Consider the following 22,180-nt stretch of genomic DNA (forward strand, 5'->3'; position numbering starts at 1 on the left):
GAACATCCAGAACATCCAGAACATTCAGAACATTCAGAACATCCAGAACATTCAGAACATTCAGAACATTCAGAACATCCAGAACATCCAGAACATTCAGAACATTCAGAACATCCAGAACATCCAGAACATTCAGAACATCCAGAACATTCAGAACATCCAGAACATCCAGAACATTCAGAACATTCAGAACATCCAGAACATTCAGAACATCCAGAACATCCAGAACATCCAGAACATTCAGAACATCCAGAACATCCAGAACATCCAGAACATTCAGAACATTCAGAACATCCAGAACATCCAGAACATCCAGAACATTCAGAACATCCCGTCCTCACTGAGCTCACTGAGGTTCAGTTTGTTCACAGCTTTAAAATAACCAGACGACAAAACGAGTCACACATTAAGAGTCACGTCGTTCTGATACCAGTCTGGATTCTGCTGAGGTTTGACTCAGCTTTAGTTAGAATGAGTAATGATCATGTGCACCGTTCACCTCCAGCTCTGGAGTGTTTCTGGATGTGTTGGTACCACATTGGAGGAACCGGTAGAAGTTGAAGTGGGACGCTGGTGTGAAGACTAAACTGTTGAGGATGGATGAAGAACCTCCTCCTCCTCCTCCTCACAGACTCAAATACTTTGACCAAGAAGGAGTTCCCTCTGTCCACCGTGTTGTTGTCGTCTCCTGCTGGACTACTGAGACCACAGGGACCTGGATCGTCTGTTTTGGGACGGCAGAAGGAAGAGTTCTCGGGGGATCCGGGATTTGGACCGGAACCACAACGGAACCCTGAGAGACCCGGTCTCAGCTAGACCCTCAGTGGTTCCGTGAGTTGAAGAACCCCACGCTGGTCGGCGACTCCTTCACCGTCACCGTGATGAAGTTGGCGGTGACGTCGGTGACGAACACGTGCTCCAGGAGGCTCCGGGCCGGCCGCCAGTCTGTGTCGGCGTCGGACCCAGTAGTGTCGTCTCCGAGGCTCGGCCTGCTGTTGTTCGGGTACAGAGCGGCGTCGTCCCGCTCCGACTCGCTGCTGCTGCTGGTCTCGTCCGAGTCGCCGGTGCTGAGCTCGTTCAGGCTCCGGTTCTGAGAGGCGAGCGCGTGTTTCCTGTCCTCGTGTCTCACGCCGCCGCCCGTCGTCTTGGTCGTCACCTCCTTCCCCCGGTCCTCCCGTAACCTTCTCTGCTCTGCACCGCCGCCGCCCGCTGCCAGACCGGGCCGCTGCCCGCCCGGGCCGCTGCCCGCCCGAGTCTCTTTGCCGCTCCCCACTCCTCCTTTCACAACGACAGCACCGCTCCTTAAGCTCGACCTCGCCGCCACCGCTCCGGCGCCGTTCCCCTGAAGGCCGCCGCTGGCCGCTGGCTTGCTGACGCTCTGCAGGTTGAGCGCTCGGAGGTTGAGCGCCTGGTTGGCTCGGTCTCGAGGCGTTGGCGAGGACGTTGCTTTGGAGAGGTTCTGCTGCTTGTGTTGGACCGACCCGGCGCCCTCCTGCCTCCTCTGGCCCAGCGGGGAGCGCTGAGCCGCCGGTCCACCGAAGCTGCCGTGTAAACCCAACGACCCCGAACTTCCACCGGGTTTCAGACCTTTGTACCCGCCTCCCGATTCTGAGACGGAGCGCTTCAGCTCGGAGTTCTTACTTTGTGCGGACGGACCGGTTTTGCCGTAGGAGGACGGAGACATGGAACGACTGGTCCAGATGCAGCCGAGGGAACCCGGTTTGGAGGCGGCGGCGGTCTGGGAGAAGGAGCTGGAGGAGGTCTGGGAGGCAGAGGAGGAGGAGGAGGAGGACTCCTCTCTGGAGGACCGGCTCAGACCGGTGTAGGTGAAGCTGGCTGGCTGCAGAGGTTTCTTCACCCCGGGTCGAGGATCCTCCCTGGGGGGTCTGAGCACCTGGTGGTGGCGAGGAGGTGGAGGTGGAGGAGCAGGTGGAGGAGGAAGAGGAGGAGGAAGAGGAGGAAGTCTTCGCTTGGCTTGCCTCAGCGCCCTCAGGTCCGGGTGGAGCGGCTTCCTGCCGCGCTTCTTCTTGCAGGGAGGATCCGGTTTGGCGAGAACCATCTGAGGCCTCTTCTGGGGGACCGGGTGGTGGACTCGAGGCTTCGCCTTCTTACCGTGGTCTTCATCATCATCATCATCATCATCATCCTCCTCCTCCTCTGAGGAAGAGGAGGAGGCGGACGACGAGAGGCCGGAGGAAGAGGAGGACGAGGAGCGGCCATCTTTAGTCTCGGCCGGTTCGGGCTGCTGAGAGAAGGAAGAGGAGGAAGAGTGAGAGGAGGAAGACTCTGGTGATCACATGAGACTGTGGAGAGAAGAAGAAGAAGAAGAAGAAGAAGAAGAAGAAGTACCAGAATCTTCCTCGGTCTTCCTCGCGGCCGCTTCCCTTTCTTCTGGAACAGAAGCTCTCGCTCTTGTTCTCTGACAAACATCAACAACAGTTCAGATGAATCACCTTTTAAATATTTAATCACACAATGTTTGGACACGTTCAGTCTTTCCTCACGTTTCTTGAATTAAGTCGTGTTTTATAAATCGTGTTAATTTACCACAAACTAAAATAAACTGAAATAAATAAACTGACCTCTTGTGGAAAGCTGCCAGCAGCCTCGGGTCCAGAATGTTCTCCTCCGGCTCCCAACTGTTGTGTCTGAACACAGGAAGAGAAGAAAGAGAAGGAATAGAAGGAAGAGAAGGAAGAGAAGGAAGAAAGAGAAGAAAGAGAAGAAAGAGAAGGAAGAAAGAGAAGAAAGAGAAGAAAGAGAAGAGAGAGAAGGAAGAGAAGGAATAGAAGGAATAGAAGAGAGAGAAGAAAGAAAGAGAAGAAAGAGAAGGAAGAGAAGAGAGAGAAGGAAGAGAAGAAAGAGAAGGAAGAGAAGAGAGAGAAGGAAGAGAAGGAATAGAAGAGAGAGAAGAAAGAAAGAAGAAAGAGAAGGAAGAAAGAGAAGAAAGAGAAGAAAGAGAAGGAATAGAAGAGAGAGAAGAAAGAAACAGAAGAAAGAGAAGGAAGAAAGAGAAGGAATAGAAGAAAGAGAAGAAAGAGAAGGAATAGAAGAGAGAGAAGAAAGAAAGAGAAGAAAGAGAAGGAAGAAAGAGAAGGAATAGAAGAAAGAGAAGAAAGAGAAGGAATAGAAGAGAGAGAAGAAAGAAACAGAAGGAATAGAAGGAAGAGAAGAGAGAAGGAAGAGAAGAAAGAGAATGAAGAGAAGAGAGAGAAGGAAGAGAAGAAAGAGAAGAAAGAAAGAGAAGGAATAGAAGGAAGAGAAGGAAGAGAAGAGAGAGAAGAGAGATAAGAAAGAAACAGAAGAAAGAGAAGGAATAGAAGAGAGAGAGAGAAGGAAGAGAAGAGGAAGAACAAGAGAAACATAATCATGATTTTAGTTGATTAATTATTCATAACTTTAATACATTTGTTTGAGATTTTGGACAAAACAAGCATTTGTGATGATGTCATAGTTATTGTTTTCTGAGATTAATAATCACAGTAATCAATGAATACGATATACAAACTGTACTTCAATACAACGTTAAAGTACTTCATTTCACTTCCTGCTACTATAGTACTATTACTATGAACTAATAAATGATGATGTATGAGCACATATAAAACATAAAGTCATTCAAACGAGCTGCTCCTTTAAAGTGATCAACAATAACATCAATCATTATACATCTTTAAAGTATTTTTAATTTGGTACTTTGTGTATTTGGGTTTGTAGTAATATTTTAAATGCAGGACTTTTATTTGTAGTATTTGTAGTAAATACTAGTACTTTTACTGCAGTACAATACCAGAGTACTTCTCCAGTGTGGTACTAGTACCTTTTACCGCAGTACAATATCAGAGTACTTCTCCAGCTGTGAATGATGTTTACTGCTTTCATACTGACCTGCTGTGACCATAATAACTGTGTATGTACATATATATACAGTATATTATTGTATAATGATATTAACCAGTGTTATGAGTATAAATGTGACCGTGTTATCCGGTGCCGGTGTGTCCGTCTAACAGAACCAGCAGCTCGGTGTGAAAGCGGCTCAGAAAAGCCGAACTGGCCGCTGGGAGCTCGGTGTGTGTACGGCATTGTGTTGAAGATAATACAATAAAAGCCCGCAGTTTGATTCCCTCTGCTCGGATATTTAAACCCTGACCAGCGGAGAGTAAACACCGTGGCATTGTTGGGCGCCATCTTTTTTTTTTAGTGTAGTGTTGTGTGTCGTTAGCATCGGGTGGCTAGCAGCTAGCTCCACTTACTTGGACGACCACCCTCTCCACTTCACCAGATACTCAAACTTGCCCTGTGGAGAGACGACACGAGAGGTCAGCACACGAGACACGTCACGAGACGACGGACCTCCCGGAGCGTGTCTTACCTTTCTGGGCCGTTTACTGAGGATGCATTCCGCATCAAATACCTGTCCGACTGTGACCCCCTCCATTACTCCATTACTACCGCAGGAGACCACCGGGACGGAGCGCGGAGCGAGCTCATGACCCACCACGGCCACCGTAGACCCTCCTCTACACGTTTATTATTATAATAACCACAGTATTATGATTATTAGACCCTCCTCTACACGTTTATTATTATAATAACCACAGTATTATTGTTATTAGACCCTCCTCTACACGTTTATTATTATAATAACCACAGTATTATTGTTATTAGACCCTCCTCTACACGTTTATTATTATAATAACCACAGTATTATGATTATTAGACCCTCCTCTACACGTTTATTATTATAATAACCACAGTATTATTGTTATTAGACCCTCCTCTACACGTTTATTATTATAATAACCACAGTATTATTGTTATTAGACCCTCCTCTACACGTTTATTATTATAATAACCACAGTATTATTGTTATTAGACCCTCCTCTACACGTTTATTATTATAATAACCACAGTATTATGATTATTAGACCCTCCTCTACACGTTTATTATTATAATAACCACAGTATTATTGTTATTAGACCCTCCTCTACACGTTTATTATTATAATAACCACAGTATTATTGTTATTAGACCCTCCTCTACACGTTTATTATTATAATAACCACAGTATTATTGTTATTAGACCCTCCTCTACACGTTTATTATTATAATAACCACAGTATTATTGTTATTAGACCCTCCTCTACACGTTTATTATTATAATAACCACAGTATTATGATTATTAGACCCTCCTCTACACGTTTATTATTATAATAACCACAGTATTATTGTTATTAGACCCTCCTCTACACGTTTATTATTATAATAACCACAGTATTATTGTTATTAGACCCTCCTCTACACGTTTATTATTATAATAACCACAGTATTATGATTATTAGACCCTCCTCTACACGTTTATTATTATAATAACCATATTATTATTGTTATTGTTGTTGTTATTATTTTATAAACACTCACTATAATAATACAGAAATATCTTCAGGAACCCAAAACTGCTTTTACTGAACTTCTTCAGATTACATTTGTTTGATTTGTTTAATAAAGGCAAAATAAGAAAAATAAACAATATGATGGCATAACAATATAATATCACAAAAATAAATATAAATAAAAACATGAATAAACGAGACAAAATATGATTAATATGATGAATTAGTTTGACGTTTCTTCTACATCTAAATATTACATAAACACACACTCACTCACACACACACTCACACACACACACACTCACTCACACACACACTCACTCACACACACACTCACTCACACACTCACACACACACTCACTCACACACACACTCACTCACACACTCACACACACACTCACTCACACACTCACACACACACTCACTCACACACACACTCACTCACACACTCACACACACACTCACTCACACACACGTGACTTTAAACCAGCTACAGTTTTAATGAAACTTTAACTAAATCTAAAATGATTTACAACATAAACGTTGAACGTGTGTGTGTGTGTGTGTGAGTGTGTGTGTGTGTGAGTGTGTGTGTGTGAGTGTGTGTGTGTGTGTGAGTGTGTGTGTGTGAGTGTGTGTGTGTGTGTGAGTGTGTGTGTGTGTGTGTGTGTGTGTGAGTGTGTGTGTGTGTGTGAGTGTGTGTGTGTGTGTGTGTGTGTGTGAGTGTGTGTGTGTGTGTGTGTGAGTGTGTGTGTGTGTGTGAGTGTGTGTGTGTGTGTGTGTGTGTGTGTGTGTGTGAGTGTGTGTGTGTGTGTGTGTGTGAGTGTGTGTGTGTGAGTGAGTGTGTGTGTGAGTGTGTGTGTGTGTGTGTGTGAGTGTGTGTGTGTGAGTGAGTGTGTGTGTGTGTCTGTGTGAGTGCGGAACCTTTAAGCGTGCGTCTGAAAGGGGACCTATTTCTGTGTTGCACCAGTGTTACGTGTGTCTCTCTCCGTCGTGTTGGGTAACGTGTGTCTGAGCGGTGACTGACAGACGACTCTACGAAGGTAAAACATCTAAATGACTCAAGTTATCACGAATAACTTATTAGTTTATCACCAACTAACGCGTCTCTGTGTCTGAACCAGCGGACATGCGCAGTACAGCAGAACTGGAGATGTTTGAACTGAAAACATGTAATCTACCGTCACGTGACACCAATATGTGTTTAAGCGTTATTCATAAACTCTGCAGCATCATTCATGTTTATCTCTCAATCTCTCAGATTAAATCATGACGAATAATTTAGACTTTATAAATAGTTAAGAGAACTTCACGTATTAGTTTGATTATTTAATAAACATAGTGTTGAAAGCTGAGATATCAATCTATGAGGCTGAAGATTAATCAGCAACAACTCTTAACAATCATTTCATGGTTCAGGTTCTCCAATGTGAAGTTTATTAACGATGAAGATTAAAAGTAATGATAATAATAATATGCAGCCCCACGTAACAGCGAACAGTCATGACTGTTATGAAAACCTAATATTTCAGATTCCTCCTCCAGGTGAGCTTCCTGCTGACTCGGCCTCAAGTGCGGACCATCTGCAGGTTCTGCTGACTCGGCCTCAGGTGCGGACCGTCTGCAAGTTCTGCTGACTCGGCCTCAAGTGCGGACCGTCTGCAGGTTCTGCTGACTCGGCCTCAGGTGCGGACCGTCTGCAAGTTCTGCTGACTCGGCCTCAGGTGCGGACCGTCTGCAGGTTCTGCTGACTCGGCCTCAAGTGCGGACCGTCTGCAGGTTCTGCTGACTCGGCCTCAGGTGCGGACCGTCTGCAAGTTCCCGCCATGCTGCTCCCCGCCTTGCTGCGTCCGTCCCTCTGCCGCCCTCGGGCCTCCGTGTTTCTGACCCGGTGTGTCCGGACGCTCTGCTGCGACGCCCCGATGCTTACGCCGCTCTCTCGGGCCGAGCACTTCCTGCTCCGGCGGCTCCCGGCGCACCTCCACGCGCAGAGCCGAGGCATCAAGAGCCGAGGCAGGAAGTCCAAGAGCCAGGAGGAGGAGTGGAAGAGCCGGAACAAGACGGGGCTGACGTACATCGCCGCCGCCGGCGTCGGCATGATCGGCCTGTCGTACGCCGCGGTGCCGCTCTACCGGCTCTACTGCCAGGCGTCGGGGCTCGGCGGCACGGCGGTGGCCGGACACGACGCGGAGCAGGTGGAGACGATGACGCCGGTGAAGGAACGCGTCCTCAAGATCTCCTTCAACGCAGACACGCACGCCAGCATGCAGTGGAACTTCAGACCGCAGCAGAGCGAGATCTTCGTAAGACCTGGTTCCTCTGCACCCTTTAGGTCCATCTTTATGTTCCTGTTGAGATGAAGCCGCTGAGCTTCAGATTGTGACTTTCTGGAGTTGTTTCTGGTCAAAGTCACATAAATATGTTCAATTTACACCTAAAACTGCTGATTCTGCCACGTCTGTTCTGGTCCTGGTCCTGACTCGTGGGTCTGGTCCTGACTCGTGGGTCTAGTCCTGGTCCTCGTGGGTCTGGTCCTCGTGGGTCTGGTCCTGATCAGCCCTCTTGTGTTCGTTGTGCAGGTGGTTCCGGGTGAGACGGCGTTGGCGTTCTACAGAGCAAAGAACCCCACGAACACGCCGATCATCGGGATCTCCACCTACAACGTGGTGCCCTTCGACGCGGGACAGTACTTCAACAAGATCCAGGTAGTCTAGTGCTCTAAGGTTCAGGTCTTGACCCTCTAATGCAGACCTGCATGATGAGCTGGTGGTTCTGTGCTGGTCTCTCCGCAGTGTTTCTGCTTCGAGGAGCAGCGTCTGAACCCCCACGAGGAGGTGGACATGCCCGTGTTCTTCTACATCGACCCGGAGTTCGCCGAGGATCCCCGGATGGCCCGCGTGGACACCATCACGCTGTCCTACACCTTCTTCGAGGCCAAGGAGGGTCAGAAGCTCCCTCTGCCCGGGTACAGCTACAACTAAGGACCGCCGGACCGGGAGCCTGATCCTGGTTCAAGTCTCAGTCCGAGTCGGAAAGAAAATAATCATCCAAGACTTTCTTGTGCTTTTAATCTGGAAAAGCCCTGAAAAAGACTTTTACACTGAAAATCCAAACAGGAAATAGAGTTCTCAGTGCTGCTGTGATGTGAGAGCAGTTATAAGTATCTTATTATTATTCATATTAATATAATAGATATTTGTATATTTAACTAGTGATGTGTTTTGAAGCGATCAACATCATTTAAACATCATCATAACTGGGATGATGTAATGTCTGTGGAGACGGAACAACATTAAAACGTCTTCTGTGATGTTTTAATAAACGTGGTTTTAAAGTTTGATGAGTTTTTCACTCGCAGACGTTTGTTTGAGGAACAGAAAGTGAACGACGTGGAGCCTGTTTGTGAGAGACTGTGTATCATAATATATGTATTCATTATATACATCAGATCATTATTACAAATAAAGAATCAATAAAGACAGAATCTGACCTGCTGAGCTTCAATCATCTGACTTTAAAACCAGTTTAACAACAAAACCAGAAACACGAGAAGAGAAAATACAATATTTAGGATTTTATGTATATATTTATGTATGTCTTTTGTCTGGAGCTTTTTCTCACAGGGGAAGTTGTTTCCGGTTTATTTCTCACTACAAACATTTAAAACCTCTTCAGTGTTTTCTTGACTTTGTTTTGGAGACATTGTGATTTTATTTATATATACATATATATACATATATATATATATACATATATGTATATATACATATATATATATACATATATGTATATATATATATATATATATACATATATGTATATATATATATATATATATACATATATGTATATATATATATATGTATATATATGTATATATACATATATGTATATATACATATATGTATATATATATATATATATATACATATATGTATATATATATATATATATATACATATATATATATATACATATATGTATATATATGTATATATATATACATATATATACATATATGTATATATATGTATATATACATATACATATATGTATATATACATATATATATATACATATATGTATATATACATATATATATATACATATATATACATATATGTATATATATATACATATATATACATATATGTATATGTATATATACATATATGTATATATACATATATGTATATATATATATATACATATATACATATATGTATATATACATATATACATATATACATATATATATATATATATATATATATACATATATATATATATATACATATATATATATATGTATATATGTATATATACATATATATATACATATATACATATATGTATATATATATGTATATATATATGTATATATACATATATATACATATGTTCTGTAGTTTAAAAACTGAACGTTGCTCAGTTTGGACACCAGGTGGCAGCAGAGAAGAGAAGAAGAAGAGAAGGTTTCATTTCCTGTTACAGAAACCTGGAGATCCATAACTGTCATCTGCTTTATAAACTATATTTAACAGTTTAAAGTAAAACATGTTAACGTTTTTTTATTGTTTTTTAAATCATGAAAATATTTTTAATATGTGATTGTGACAATGTAGACTTTTATTTTGTAGGCTCCAACAGGAAGAATGACGTCACGGTTGGAGCGAATCAAACGTCTCGTCCTTGCGTTTGTTGACGGACGTCTGCAGCGTCAGGTCCGGGATCCAGGTTGCCCTAGCAACTCAGAGATGGACCAATGAGACGGAGGCAGGCAGGCATGGACTCCTCCTCCTCCTCCTCACCCCCTCCATCCTCATCTGCGACACCACCTCCGCTGGAGCAGGGAGGCGGAGGCAGACCAGAGACCCTCTCAGTCCGGAGCAGCAGCCGAACTGAACCGGAGGATTTTTTTACCGTCATGCCTAAAAGCGCGCGTCGCGTCCTGAGCGCGCGGCTGGATCAGAGGACGCGGTTCTTGGTGTCGGTGGTTCCCGCTGCACACTTGTAGCTCTCGCGATCTGAACCGGGTGACCGAACTGTTCGCTGGATGTAAACACGCGCGGAGTCTCCGTCGTGGATCGCAGAGGGACTTCTCTAATTACGCGCGTCTGTCTCTCGTCCTTTGGTTTTGGACCGGGGTGCTGAAGGAGGAGAAGAGGGGGTGGGGGTGCTGTTCAGGTCTCATCTCATGATGGGACACCTGCCGCGAGGATGAGCCACAGAAGCAGCCCGGCCAGGGCGCACGACTTCCTGCTCAAGTTCCTGCTGGTTGGGGACAGCGACGTCGGGAAGGGAGAGATCCTGGCGAGCCTCCAGGACGGAGCCACCGAGTCTCCGTACGGGTACAACATGGGTGAGTGGGGGAGCTCCCACCATGGAGGGGGTGAGGGGGGGTACGGTCACTCATTTAATGTTCAGGTTACGTTTGGAGGTTTTACGTACACGGATTTCCTGCCTTTACGCACGATTTACGCACGACGGACAATTCTGAACACCAGGGGATCAAGTGACGGCTCAGATACAGAAGGAGCTGTCACGATGAAGATCAACTCATCTCTCTCACACACACACACACACACTGAAACCAGTCTTTCTGAACTTGGGAACCTTCTTGATCACAGAGTTTAAAATTATTCAGTTAAGCCTTCAGACGCTGTAAACAAGTATCTACTGTACTGAAGTACAATATAGCGGTACTTGTACTTGTGATTACCACCACTTCAGGTAACTTGTGACACTTCAGGTACATTTAGTTGATAAAAGTGCTCTAGCCTACTTCTACTGGTATTTTTAGAGTTGGTCGGATCTTTGGAGCTGAATGAGCTGAGATTGAAGCAGCTATTCTTAACTAGAACACCTGGAAGTCCTGATACCAGGGGGGGCCCCAGAGGACCCCAGAGGACCCCAGGCCCCAGTTTGAGAACCTCTGCTGTGCTAAAAAGATGTTTGGTTGTTTATCAGGTAACTTTGGGCTCAAAACATTAAAGTCAGATATCACACGAATGTTCCTTGTTGTGGTCACTAAAGTGTGCACTGAAGCTGGTTAACTGTTGGTTACTGTAACCAACAGTTAACCAGCTTCTTCACAGGTATCAGACTTCTAGAGGTGATGTCATTGAACTGTGAACCAATCAGAAGGATGGAAGAGATGGAACAGGATCCCACGTTTCAGCCGGAGACGGTTTTATGTTTGCAGAGTTGTTCACAAGTTATATTGTAGTATATAGTAGTGCTGGGCGGTATACCGCTTCAACTGCGACCAGCACAACATTTCCAAGCTTTTGGGCCAAAAATGGTGTATAAAGAGTAAAAATTGTGGGAGCTGGAGCAATTTGTTTTGAAAAATCATAGAATATTTTCCTGCACCGCTCCAGCTGACCGTGATGTCATCACTCTAGCGCTGAACATTCCGTGCAATACACACCCATTATAAAATCTGAAACAGACCCAAAATTTTCCTGAAACTTAAACGTTGACTTCATGAAAACTGTGCTAGCTATCAAAATGTCCCTTTGGCTCAATAAAGTGCAGCGTTTTGTCTACGTTTTAAACTTTGAATCATGTTTCTACGTTAAAGTACGGCTAGTCAATATGGGCCCAAAGTTAAGTGTTTTTTTAGCTCTCTTCACGCCGAAACACCATTCAAGTGAATGGAGAAATTTTGCTCCGATTTTCGGGAAAACCGCTCAGCGAATCTCTCCGAAAAATACTTAGCACACTATTCCCGATCAGGCCGCACGTTTTGATGTATTTTTTGCGCAGGTATTGGCAATGCTGTGTGAGGAGAAGCGCGCCAAACTTTCTGGATAAAGATTATGATTATTATTAAGCCCGGTGGATTGTTGTTCAGTGTTGTTCAGTGTTGTTCAGTGTTGTTCAGTGTTGTTCAGTGTGCTTTGTGCCACAAAGCACACTGAACAACACTGAACAATAAAGAGGAACGTTGTTGAAAGTCGTGAACAAGAACTCCGTAGTGATTTGTTTTCTGAAACATCTGGTTTCGTATTGGCCGTCACACACACAGATGTTGATGTGGAGCTCCGGTTTTAACTGGTTTTGTTAAAAGAGGCTCTTTGGTTTCCTCCACGTCAGGACGTTTGGCTTCAGCTGATGGAAAAGTGAACGAGGTCTTCTTTTTAACCAGGAAGACGGAGACATAGCTGTGGCTGCTCTGGGATCAGGACCAGTGGTGGGGGGGGGGGGGGGGGGGGCAGAGAAGAGAAGAGCTGCTGTTCCAGGACGACGCCAAAAAAACAAAAAACACACCGACGCTCACAAACAGTTATTTTAACGAGAGAAACGCTTGTTTACAATTAGTTTTAACGCCCCTGAACACCTCCTCTCTTTCAGTGTTGTGTAACTTCACAAAAACACTGTGACTGTGTGTGTGTGTGTGTGACTGCGTGTGTTTTCTCTCAAACAGACATTTTGACCTTGTAGAGAACAGAGATGTGATTTTTATTCGTTATATTTAATAAACACGTTTATTCTGCTGCTCAAACAGAAGGTTTGATGTTTCCTAGCCGTGAGGAAAAGGTACCGAATGAGGAGGAGAGGAATCTCCTAACAGTGGTTTCTACTTTGTGTCAACGTCTCAGAGAGACAAAGTGTTTAAGGTTCATTTACTGTCGTCGTTAGAGGAGCAACGGATCATAATTTACCTTCAGCCAGTACTTATTTTCACTGAGCAGAGCCTGAAGGCATCATAATGTAACTGAAGTGAACCTCCGTTGGTTAGCCGTTAGCGGTGCTGCTAACGTTACTAGCTCTCCTCTGGTTGTTTACAATGAAACATTATCAGAGACCAGAGACTAGAAACACATGTTCTACTGAATATTGGAGGAGAACCATCGGCCGTTGATCGTCTGTTGATTGACCGTCCGTTGATTGACCGTCTGTTGATTGGCCGTCTGGTGATTGACCGTCCGTTGATTGGCCGGCTGTTGATTGACCGGCTGTTGATTGACCGGCTGTTGATCGACCGTCCGTCGATTGACGTATGTCGATTGACCGTCTGGTGATTGAGCGTCCGTTGATTGAGCGTCCGTTGATTGACCGTCCGTTGATTGACCGTCCGTTCATTTACCGTCCAGTGATTGATCGTCTATTGATTGGCCGTCCGTTGATTGACCGTCCGGTGATTGACCGTCTGTTGATTGACCGTCCGTTGATTGACCGTCCGTTGATTGACCGTCAGGTGATTGACCGTCCGTTGATTGGCCGGCTGTTGATTGACCGGCTGTTGATTGACCGGCTGTTGATTGACCGGCTGTTGATCGACCGTCCGTCGATTGACGTATGTCGATTGACCGTCTGGTGATTGACCGTCTGTTGATTGATCATCTGTTGATTGACCGTCTGTTGACTGACCGTCTGTTGATTGATCATCTGTTGATTGACCGTCTGTTGATTGACCGTCTGGTGATCGGCTGTTGGTGAGTCCGTCTACAGTCCTCTTCCTGTTTCCCTTTTCTGAATGATGTAAACAGAACAGCGCCACCTGCTGGTGTGGAGTCTGATCTCCTCTCAGTCGGACGTTTGCTGTTTAGTCTTTGTGGTGTGCATTTGAAGAAGATCATCATCATCACACATACAACACACACATACAACACACTCAGCTACAGTCTGTGTGTGTGTGTGAGGGTGTGTGCGTGTGTGTGTTGTTAGTGTGTGTGTTAGTGTGTGTGTGTGTCTCGCCCAGAATAACTCTCACATTATATCACATCGTGTTCACGTCTCTTCTCTACTACAACTACTCTACTTCAGTACACCTTTGAGGTACTTGTACTTTGAGTACTTGAGTATTTATATTTCCTGCTGTACTTCTACTACACCGCAGAGTAAATATTGTAGTTTTTGCTGCACTTATTATTAATCAACTAATAAAATAAACATTACAGATTAAACTACCAGAATATGAAGTCAATAAGATGAGCTGCACCTTTTAAAGTGATCAACACATTAATGATCAATAACTATTATAATTTATATTATTGTGCATCATCGGTACTTGTACTCTTAGTACTAAGAGCATTTATATAACCTGTGCGTGTGTGTGTGTGCGTGTGTGTGTGTGTGTTGGCAGCCATTGTTCTCAGCATCACACTTGCAGACGGCTCCTGATAATTACTGTTATAAAAGAGACGAGCTGCTTTTATTCCCAGTGGGGAATCAAGTGACAGCAGCCTGATATTAGCAGCTAATCGTGTGTGTGTGTGTGTGTGTGTAGGTGTGTGTGTGTGTGTGTGTGTAGGTGTGTAGGTGTGTGTGTGTGTGTGTGTGTGTGTGTGTGTGTGTGTGTAGGTGTGTGTGTGTGTGTGTGTAGGTGTGTGTGTGTGTGTGTGTGTAGGTGTGTGTGTGTGTGTGTAGGTGTGTAGGTGTGTGTGTGTGTGTGTGTGTGTAGGTAGGTGTGTGTGTAGGTGTGTAGGTGTGTGTGTGTGTGTAGGTGTGTAGGTGTGTGTGTGTGTGTGGGGGGGGTAAAGCTGGTACAAATCTCTGAAACTCTGCAGTAAATCCGAGGAGCTCTTGAAGCCTCCAGCGGTGGTTTTTCTTAATCTGCTGTCAGAGGAGACGTGTGGACGGAGGCTGAGAGGTTGTTGGTTCTAATCCCCATCAGACCCTTTGTGTGTGAACCGATGTAACAGCTTTAACCGTCGTCCTGAGGTTCTCAGGTGGTGACTTCAGGTTCTTCTCTCGGCTGAAAGAAGCTGCTTCTTAAAGGAGATCATGATGGAAGCAAATGTATTATTAATTATCAGGAAGTTAATCCACAACAATTAATCAGGTAACTGTGTTTACAAACAACAATACAAACTATAGAGGCAACATAAAAACACAGAAAAAACAAGAAAAAACAAATTTTCTTGTTTTCAGTTTTGCTGAATTTCTTTATTGAAGGAAGATCCAAACGTGTTGAAAAACTGGTAAATATGTTTATTATATAATATAATATAGCATAATGTAATATTATATAATAGAACATAGTGTAATACAATATTATATTATATTCTATATTAATTAATATTGTATTATTATAATACATTTTTTTATTAATGTTTTTTAACCAGGTTATAGTTTCATGTTATTTTGTCTTTAGGCCGCTGCTGCTTATCGTAGTTTTAGTTTACGATGAATCTTCTTTTCTTTTTCTTTTACTGTTAAAAACAAGAAACTCATCAGTTCATTGTCTGTTTGTCTTGTTTCAGGAATCGACTACAAGACGACCAACATCCTCCTGGACGGGAGGAGAGTCAAGCTGCAGCTCTGGTACCGCTCACACACACACACACACACATCTACACGCACACACACACTCATCTACACACACACACACACACACACGCACACATCTACACGCACACATCTACACGCACACACACACTCATCTACACACACACACACACACACACGCACACATCTACACGCACACATCTACACGCACACACACACTCATCTACACACACACACACACACACACGCACACATCTACACGCACACATCTACACGCATGCACACACACATCTACACACACACACACACATCTACACACACGCACACACACACACATGCACACACACATCTAACCACACACACATCTACACACACACACACACAGATACACGCACGCACACACACACACACACACATCTACGCACGCACACACACACACATCTATACACACGCACACACACATCTACACACACGCACACACACATCTAACCACACACACATCTACACACACGCACACACACACACACATCTACACACACACACACACGCACACACAGATACACGCACGCACACACACACACACACACATCTACGCACGCACACACACACACATCTATACACACGCACACATCTACACACACGCACACACACACACACATCTAACCACACACACATCTACACACACACACACACAGATACACGCACGCACACACACACACACACACATCTACGCACGCACACACACACACATCTATACACACGCACACATCTACACACACGCACACACACATCTAACCACACACACATCTACACACACACACGCACACACACATCTACGCACGCACACACACACACACACATCTACGCACGCACACACACACACACATCTATACACACGCACACACACATCTACACACACGCACACACACATCTAACCACACACACATCTACACACACGCACACACACACACACATCTACACACACACACACACGCACACACACACACAGTGCTCGGAGGTATTTTTAGAGCGGTTTTGCTTTTAGCTAAGTAAATATTAAATAATGAATCTGTAACTTTGTTTGATGTTTAAGCGGATGAGACGCTTTAGCTCTTTGTGTGTGTGTGTGTGTGTGTGTGTGTGTGTGTGTGTGTGTGTGTGTGTGTGTAATCTTTCACTACCTGTGTGTTTCAGGGACACCTCTGGTCAGGGACGGTTCTGCACCATCTTCAGATCTTACTCCAGAGGAGCTCAGGTATGTTTCCCTCACAGTGGGACAGCAGCAGCATGTTGGACAGCTGGTACCTGAATCTATCACATCTTCATATCCCTCGTGTTCACGCTTTATATTTAAGAGGTAGATTTTACTGCTTGTTTTCTTTAATCAAACACCTGAGTCCAGAGATTACCTGAAGGACTCAAGAGTCCGTGTTGTTGTTCTGACCTCCGACTGAGGAAGTGTGAAGTCGCTTTGTTACGTTCTCCCAGTGGAGACAAAAAGAAAAACACTTTTCTTTGAATGAACTTGTCGTCGTCGCTCGAACTGGCTTTTAGTGGTACTGAGGAGGTATCACCATGGCAACAGGGACACCAGCTGAATTAAATGTAAGTGTGTGTGTGTGTGTGTGAGAGAGAGAATTGATGCTGACCAACAAATCCAGAAATATAGGAGGCAAAAAAAGTAAAAATGTGAGCTAATTATTCATACATTTTAGTTAATTAATTGTAATTATTATTTTTTTTCTGTGGTTATCAGGGAGTTATTCTGGTGTACGACATCACCAACCGCTGGTCCTTTGATGGGATCGACAGGTGGATCAAAGAGATAGACGAGGTCAGTGATCAGTCAGTCAGTCAGTCAGTCAGTCAGTCAACATGATCCACTTCCTGTCAGAGCTTCTAAACACATCTGAAGAGACGTTTCTCTGCAGTCAGCACATGTTTACCGCTCAGATGTTACTGAATCTCAGCTCCGCTGTGGATGAGTCAGCTGCATTCACAACAACAACCCACTCACTGCAACAATGCTGCTCTGAACAGGAACACTGTACAGCACAACACACTGTACCAGTTTACCAATCTGATGTTATGACTCTTGTTTTTATAGCCTACTTAGCTGCGAGTTCTGGGTTATATCCAAGACTGTAGTGTCGTGGTTGTACATTATTTTTATGTATTTTTATGTCAGTTAAATCAGGTTCCATTTCAGCAGGTTTTAAACTGCTTTAAAATCCTTAAATTTCATTTTCAGACTCAAACCAACAGTGAATCCATCTACTAACAAGTTTCCTTATATCATTAAAACACATCAATGAGCCTTCATCACCAGCAACACACTTTTTTACTCAATACGAATACTCACCAGAGCACCAAATGTAGATTAATCCGCCGTTGAAAATAGTTCCCAACAAATGGACTTGAATCTTCTTCCTCCTGGACTAAATTGCCTTGATTCTAACCTGAACCTTCAATCAACCCAAACTGTCCTCGCTTTGCAGCAACGTGTCCGTGGTCCCCACAACGATAGATAGGCAGGCAAACACCCAAAGGACAAGCCCCTTACAATTATTAATACGTTTCTTATTAATTAAGACACTTATGTTTGAGCTGATGTCTGGTTTTACCCAGCATGCCCCGGGGGTTCCCAAGATCCTTGTCGGGAACCGCCTCCACCTGGCCTACAAGCGACAGGTGACCACGGAGCAGGCGCAGGTGTACGCGGAGAAGCTGGGCGTCACCTTCTTCGAGGTCAGCCCACTGTGTAACTTCAACATCACCGAGTCCTTCACTGAACTCGCTCGAATCGTGCTGATGAGACACGGCATGGAGCGACTGTGGAGGCCCAACAAAGGTCAGTCAGCACGTCATGAAAGTTAATTGTAACATTTCAAATGTCTTATTCAGCGTTCAGCTGTGTTTAGCTCCACCTTCTCGTGTCAATTCTGGTTCTAAATAACAAGATGGCGACGGCCAAATCGCCGAACTCGAGGCTTCATAACGTCAGTCCACAAACCGATGAGTGGCGTCACGATGACTACGTCCACTTCTTATACACAGTCTGTGCTTTTCAACATAGATGAAAGCAACAGTGTCATTCAGTAAAGTCCTCTTCCTCTCTGAGAGTCAGATGTTCAGATTGATGTCACCGTCACATCTGTACGGTAAATAAGAAACTACAGCCAGCAGCTGGTTAGCTTAGCTTAGCATAAAGACTGCAAACCTGTTAACATCTTAATATCTGGTGCCTTTAATGACAAATGGCACGTTGAGATTCGGTTGTTTACTGATGACATCATGTTTCTGTCTCCATGTAAACTGGTGACTATTGACAGGCTGATGCTGCCCTCTGCTGGACAACACTGAAACATAAAAAACCCTCTTCACTCTGTTGTGCCATGATGATGGTGATGATGATGATGATGATGATCTCTGTCTCAGTGTTGACTCTCCAGGACCTGTGCTGCCGCTCCATCGTCTCCTGCACTCCGGTCCACCTGGTTGATAAACTCCCGCTCCCTCTGGCTCTGAAGTGCCACCTGAAGTCCTTCTCCATGGCCAACGGCCTCAACGCCCGCATGATGCACGGACGCTCTTACTCCGTCACCGCCAACGCCAACGGCGGCGCCAACGCCCACCACGGCACCACTAAGAGGACGGGAGGAGCGCTGCTGAAAAAGACCAAACTAATCCGCCCGCCACCGCTCAGCCCGTCTGCACAGAGCTGCAGGAACAGCTGTAAGATATCCTAACAGATGGGTCAGTGAACGCACCGTCTCCTGTTGTGTGAGACCACCAAGTCTTCTGTTCTCTTCAGACTGAGAGGTTGGTGGTTACAGCTTTACATATCTGTTACCGCCATGAATGAGCAGCAAGAGTAGGACACAGAAACACAAGAGAACTCGAGGAGTTGAAGTCCTGCTGTTTCCTCTGAAGTCCTTCTGAACATCTGAGACGTGCTCATATTCACAGATTGATGACACCTCGTCACTTTACAAACATAAACATGTTCTTCATCTGCTCTCCAGCTGTCCTCATGTTTCTGTTTACAGGTATAAATACAGTTACATTAAAGAAACACAGAACTCAAAATCTAAACAACAAAACTAAAATGTTTTATATCATTAATATTTGTAAAGTCAGATCTCTGTACATAAACAGCTGAAAGTCTCTAAAATCAGCTGGAAGACTTGTTGAAAGGAAACTGTTGATGGATTCACCTGGAACAGCTGTTTGATGTATTCATGGTTCTGTTTTGTTGTTGTGAAGAACTGTCCAATCAAAGAAGAGGTGACATCATGTCCACGTGGACGACATCAACAGGAAACACTGTCAAAATAAAAGAGCGAGTACGTCTTCTTTCTGCAGCCGCCGGTAAATCAAACCAACGTTCATCAGGTCGACAACCTGAGATTCAGAGATAATGTTGAAATATCTTAGAATAAATGTAACGCCGTGATAAAAAGACGTTTTCATTTTGAGGAAGAAAAAGAGATATAATTGTAATCATGATATTTTATAACTTGCTGTTGTCCTCGCTCCATGAGGTCGATCTTATTATGATGCAGCTGAATGTTCCTGTAACAGTGAGTTGTGTTCACTGTCAGCTTCTCCCTCAGGACATTTCTAACTCTTATTTGGACGCTTCATTCTTCATGATCAGCTTCTTCTTCATGGCCTGTTTCTCACGTACAGCTGCAGCTTGTGTACAATATTTGTACGTATTGTAAATATCACTGTTTGATACGATGATAAGTGACCACGTGGGGTTTTGTATCCGTGACACCAAAGACTCACCTGTCACTGAACACACAGGTGGGTCTTTGTAGCGTTTATCAACGTTTAATGAGAGACACCTTTACAATGAACTCCTCCCACCGTGAGCGGCTGCTTTGTGGTTGAATAAAGGAGAAATATTCCCAGACAGGAAGGAGAAGTTGTGTGTGTTTAACCAAACCACCCAAAACCCATAAAGCCCGAAATAAACTCACTCACTCAACACGATGGTACAGAGAAACAAGAAGAGGAATTTAAATGAATGCATGCAAATAATAAAAAAATAGAATTGGGACAAATAAAATGTAATAACATTACATTATAATATATATATATGTATATATATTGTGTTATTGGACTATAATTATTGATACATTAATGTTGATCACTTTAATGTTTATTTTAATTACTTTATATACGCTGGGTAGCTTAAAAAATATATCATAGTGAATGAGTTGATTTATAATATGTATTAATCTAAATCTAAAGTAAAAGTACAAGAGTTCCCATGATACTCATGGGAGTACAAGATACTCCCATGAGTATCATGTAGATGATACATGAACCTGTCGTTCTTATTAAGAACGACAGGTTCATGTAGATCACAGGTGTCAAACTCAAGGCCCGCAGGCCGAATCCGCCCGCCACGTCATTTTATGTGGCCCGCGAATCCGCCAGCAAAAAAATAAAATAAAATAAAAGTTTGTTTTTTTTAATTTTGGGAAAAAAATTAAAAGTTAGACTTGGAAATAAAAGTATCCCCATGGTCGAAGTTTTGAGATAGAAAGTTGAAATTCTGAGATAGCATGTTGTCTGTGACATCACAACAGGTGGACAGGAGAGGGAACAGCCCGTAAAGAGGTTTTCCAACAAGTGATTGAGTTGAAAAAGATCGACAAATAATCCCAAAATGTCCACGAAGACAAAAATTGATGCAGAGGGAAGAAAATGTAATTTAAGATGGGAAAGAGAAAACATGTTTGTGCTTCAAGGAGGACAACGGGTCTGTCTTCTGTGTTATGATGCGTGTCGGTGATGAAGGATACAATTCACGTCGGCATTTTGACACCAAACACGGAGCTAAATTTAGCCTCCAAGAAAAACATCAAATTGTCCAAGAATTAAAAGGCAGAGTGCAATCACAGCAGAATATATTTACAGAAGCTACAGCCCAGTGCTGCTAAAGGTATGTGAGCAGGAAATTCATCTCTGCATTTGACCCATCCCTGTATATAGGGAGCAGCGGGCTGCCAATGACAGTCACCCGGGGAGCCTGGGGTTCAGTGTATTGCTCAGGTACACTTCAACAGTCGAGGATCGAACCGTTGACCTTCCGGTTCCCAGACAACCCTCTTAACCCAGTGAGCCATGATGTGGGTTTCTTAACCATAAATTAAAATGATTTATGTTATAATAACAGAAATGTGCTTAAATATCATTTTACATGTATATAACTGTGTCACGATCAGGCTTTGCCCTGTGTGTTCTGTGTCTGTTTCTTTCTGTAGCTCCTCACTCACCTAATCAGTTCATTCAGTGCACCTGCCAGTCACACTCACCTCATCAGCTCATTACTCTCACCTGTTCACTCTGCCTAGTCACTATTTAAACCCCTGTCTTTCACTCACTCACTGCCAGATCATTGTGTTTGTTTCCTACCTACCCGCCCGTTTTGCTCATCCTGTTCCCGGTTTCCCAGTCTGTCTGCCCTGCCTTGTCCTGCCGGATTTTCCCCCTCGTCTTTTGTCTTGTCCTTGGATTACCTGTTTT

The 22,180-nt window shown here is 43.9% G+C and overlaps 3 protein-coding genes across 5 annotated transcripts; 2 read left to right on the forward strand and 1 right to left on the reverse strand.

Annotated features, from left to right (window-relative positions):
• Positions 1–320: 320 nt before the first annotated feature.
• Positions 321–4,484, reverse strand: LOC142934007 (chromobox protein homolog 2-like). 2 transcript variants are annotated; one of them, XM_076078351.1, is made up of 5 exons: positions 4,376–4,484; positions 4,257–4,300; positions 2,583–2,648; positions 2,350–2,419; positions 321–2,242 (listed from the first exon to the last, which is right to left on the reverse strand). In XM_076078351.1, exons 1-5 carry the CDS (start codon positions 4,439–4,441, stop codon positions 821–823), a joined length of 1,668 nt encoding a protein of 555 aa, XP_075934466.1. In that variant the 5' UTR covers positions 4,442–4,484; the 3' UTR covers positions 321–820. The 2 variants fall into 2 exon arrangements, with proteins under 2 accessions (XP_075934466.1, XP_075934465.1); XM_076078350.1 differs by having other exon boundaries at positions 321–2,245.
• Positions 4,485–6,325: 1,841 nt separating this feature from the next.
• On the forward strand, positions 6,326–8,882 carry LOC142933979 (cytochrome c oxidase assembly protein COX11, mitochondrial-like). Of its 2 annotated transcripts, none has more exons than XM_076078318.1 (4): positions 6,326–6,441; positions 6,931–7,701; positions 7,978–8,103; positions 8,191–8,882. In XM_076078318.1, the coding sequence occupies exons 2-4, from the start codon at positions 7,225–7,227 to the stop codon at positions 8,377–8,379; spliced, it is 792 nt and encodes a 263-aa protein (XP_075934433.1). In that variant the 5' UTR covers positions 6,326–6,441; positions 6,931–7,224; the 3' UTR covers positions 8,380–8,882. The 2 variants fall into 2 exon arrangements, with proteins under 2 accessions (XP_075934433.1, XP_075934432.1); XM_076078317.1 differs by having other exon boundaries at positions 6,944–7,701.
• A 1,190-nt stretch (positions 8,883–10,072) lies between these two features.
• On the forward strand, positions 10,073–20,822 carry LOC142934004 (ras-related protein Rab-40B-like). Its single transcript, XM_076078347.1, has 6 exons — positions 10,073–10,760; positions 15,613–15,673; positions 16,832–16,892; positions 17,394–17,471; positions 18,266–18,488; positions 19,076–20,822. Exons 1-6 carry the CDS (start codon positions 10,619–10,621, stop codon positions 19,384–19,386), a joined length of 876 nt encoding a protein of 291 aa, XP_075934462.1. The 5' UTR covers positions 10,073–10,618; the 3' UTR covers positions 19,387–20,822.
• Positions 20,823–22,180: the final 1,358 nt, after the last annotated feature.

The sequence above is a fragment of the Anarhichas minor genome, unplaced genomic scaffold (assembly GCF_050575085.1).
Source record: "Anarhichas minor isolate MPS153535 unplaced genomic scaffold, ASM5057508v1 ptg000065l, whole genome shotgun sequence".
Lineage (NCBI taxonomy): Eukaryota > Metazoa > Chordata > Actinopteri > Perciformes > Anarhichadidae > Anarhichas > Anarhichas minor.

Coding starts and splice junctions, on each gene's coding strand:
- LOC142934007 (XM_076078350.1), bottom strand. CDS start 4,441: ATGGAGGGGGTCACAGTCGGACAGGTATTTGATGCGGAATGCATCCTC. Junction 4,301..4,375: donor TCAGTAAACGGCCCAGAAAG/GTAAGACACGCT, acceptor GTCTCTCCACAG/GGCAAGTTTGAGTATCTGGT. Junction 2,420..2,582: donor CTGGCAGCTTTCCACAAGAG/GTCAGTTTATTT, acceptor GATGTTTGTCAG/AGAACAAGAGCGAGAGCTTC.
- LOC142934004 (XM_076078347.1), top strand. CDS start 10,619: ATGAGCCACAGAAGCAGCCCGGCCAGGGCGCACGACTTCCTGCTCAAG. Junction 10,761..15,612: donor TCCGTACGGGTACAACATGG/GTGAGTGGGGGA, acceptor GTCTTGTTTCAG/GAATCGACTACAAGACGACC. Junction 16,893..17,393: donor CTTACTCCAGAGGAGCTCAG/GTATGTTTCCCT, acceptor TGTGGTTATCAG/GGAGTTATTCTGGTGTACGA.
- LOC142933979 (XM_076078318.1), top strand. CDS start 7,225: ATGCTGCTCCCCGCCTTGCTGCGTCCGTCCCTCTGCCGCCCTCGGGCC. Junction 7,702..7,977: donor CGCAGCAGAGCGAGATCTTC/GTAAGACCTGGT, acceptor TTCGTTGTGCAG/GTGGTTCCGGGTGAGACGGC. Junction 8,104..8,190: donor AGTACTTCAACAAGATCCAG/GTAGTCTAGTGC, acceptor GTCTCTCCGCAG/TGTTTCTGCTTCGAGGAGCA.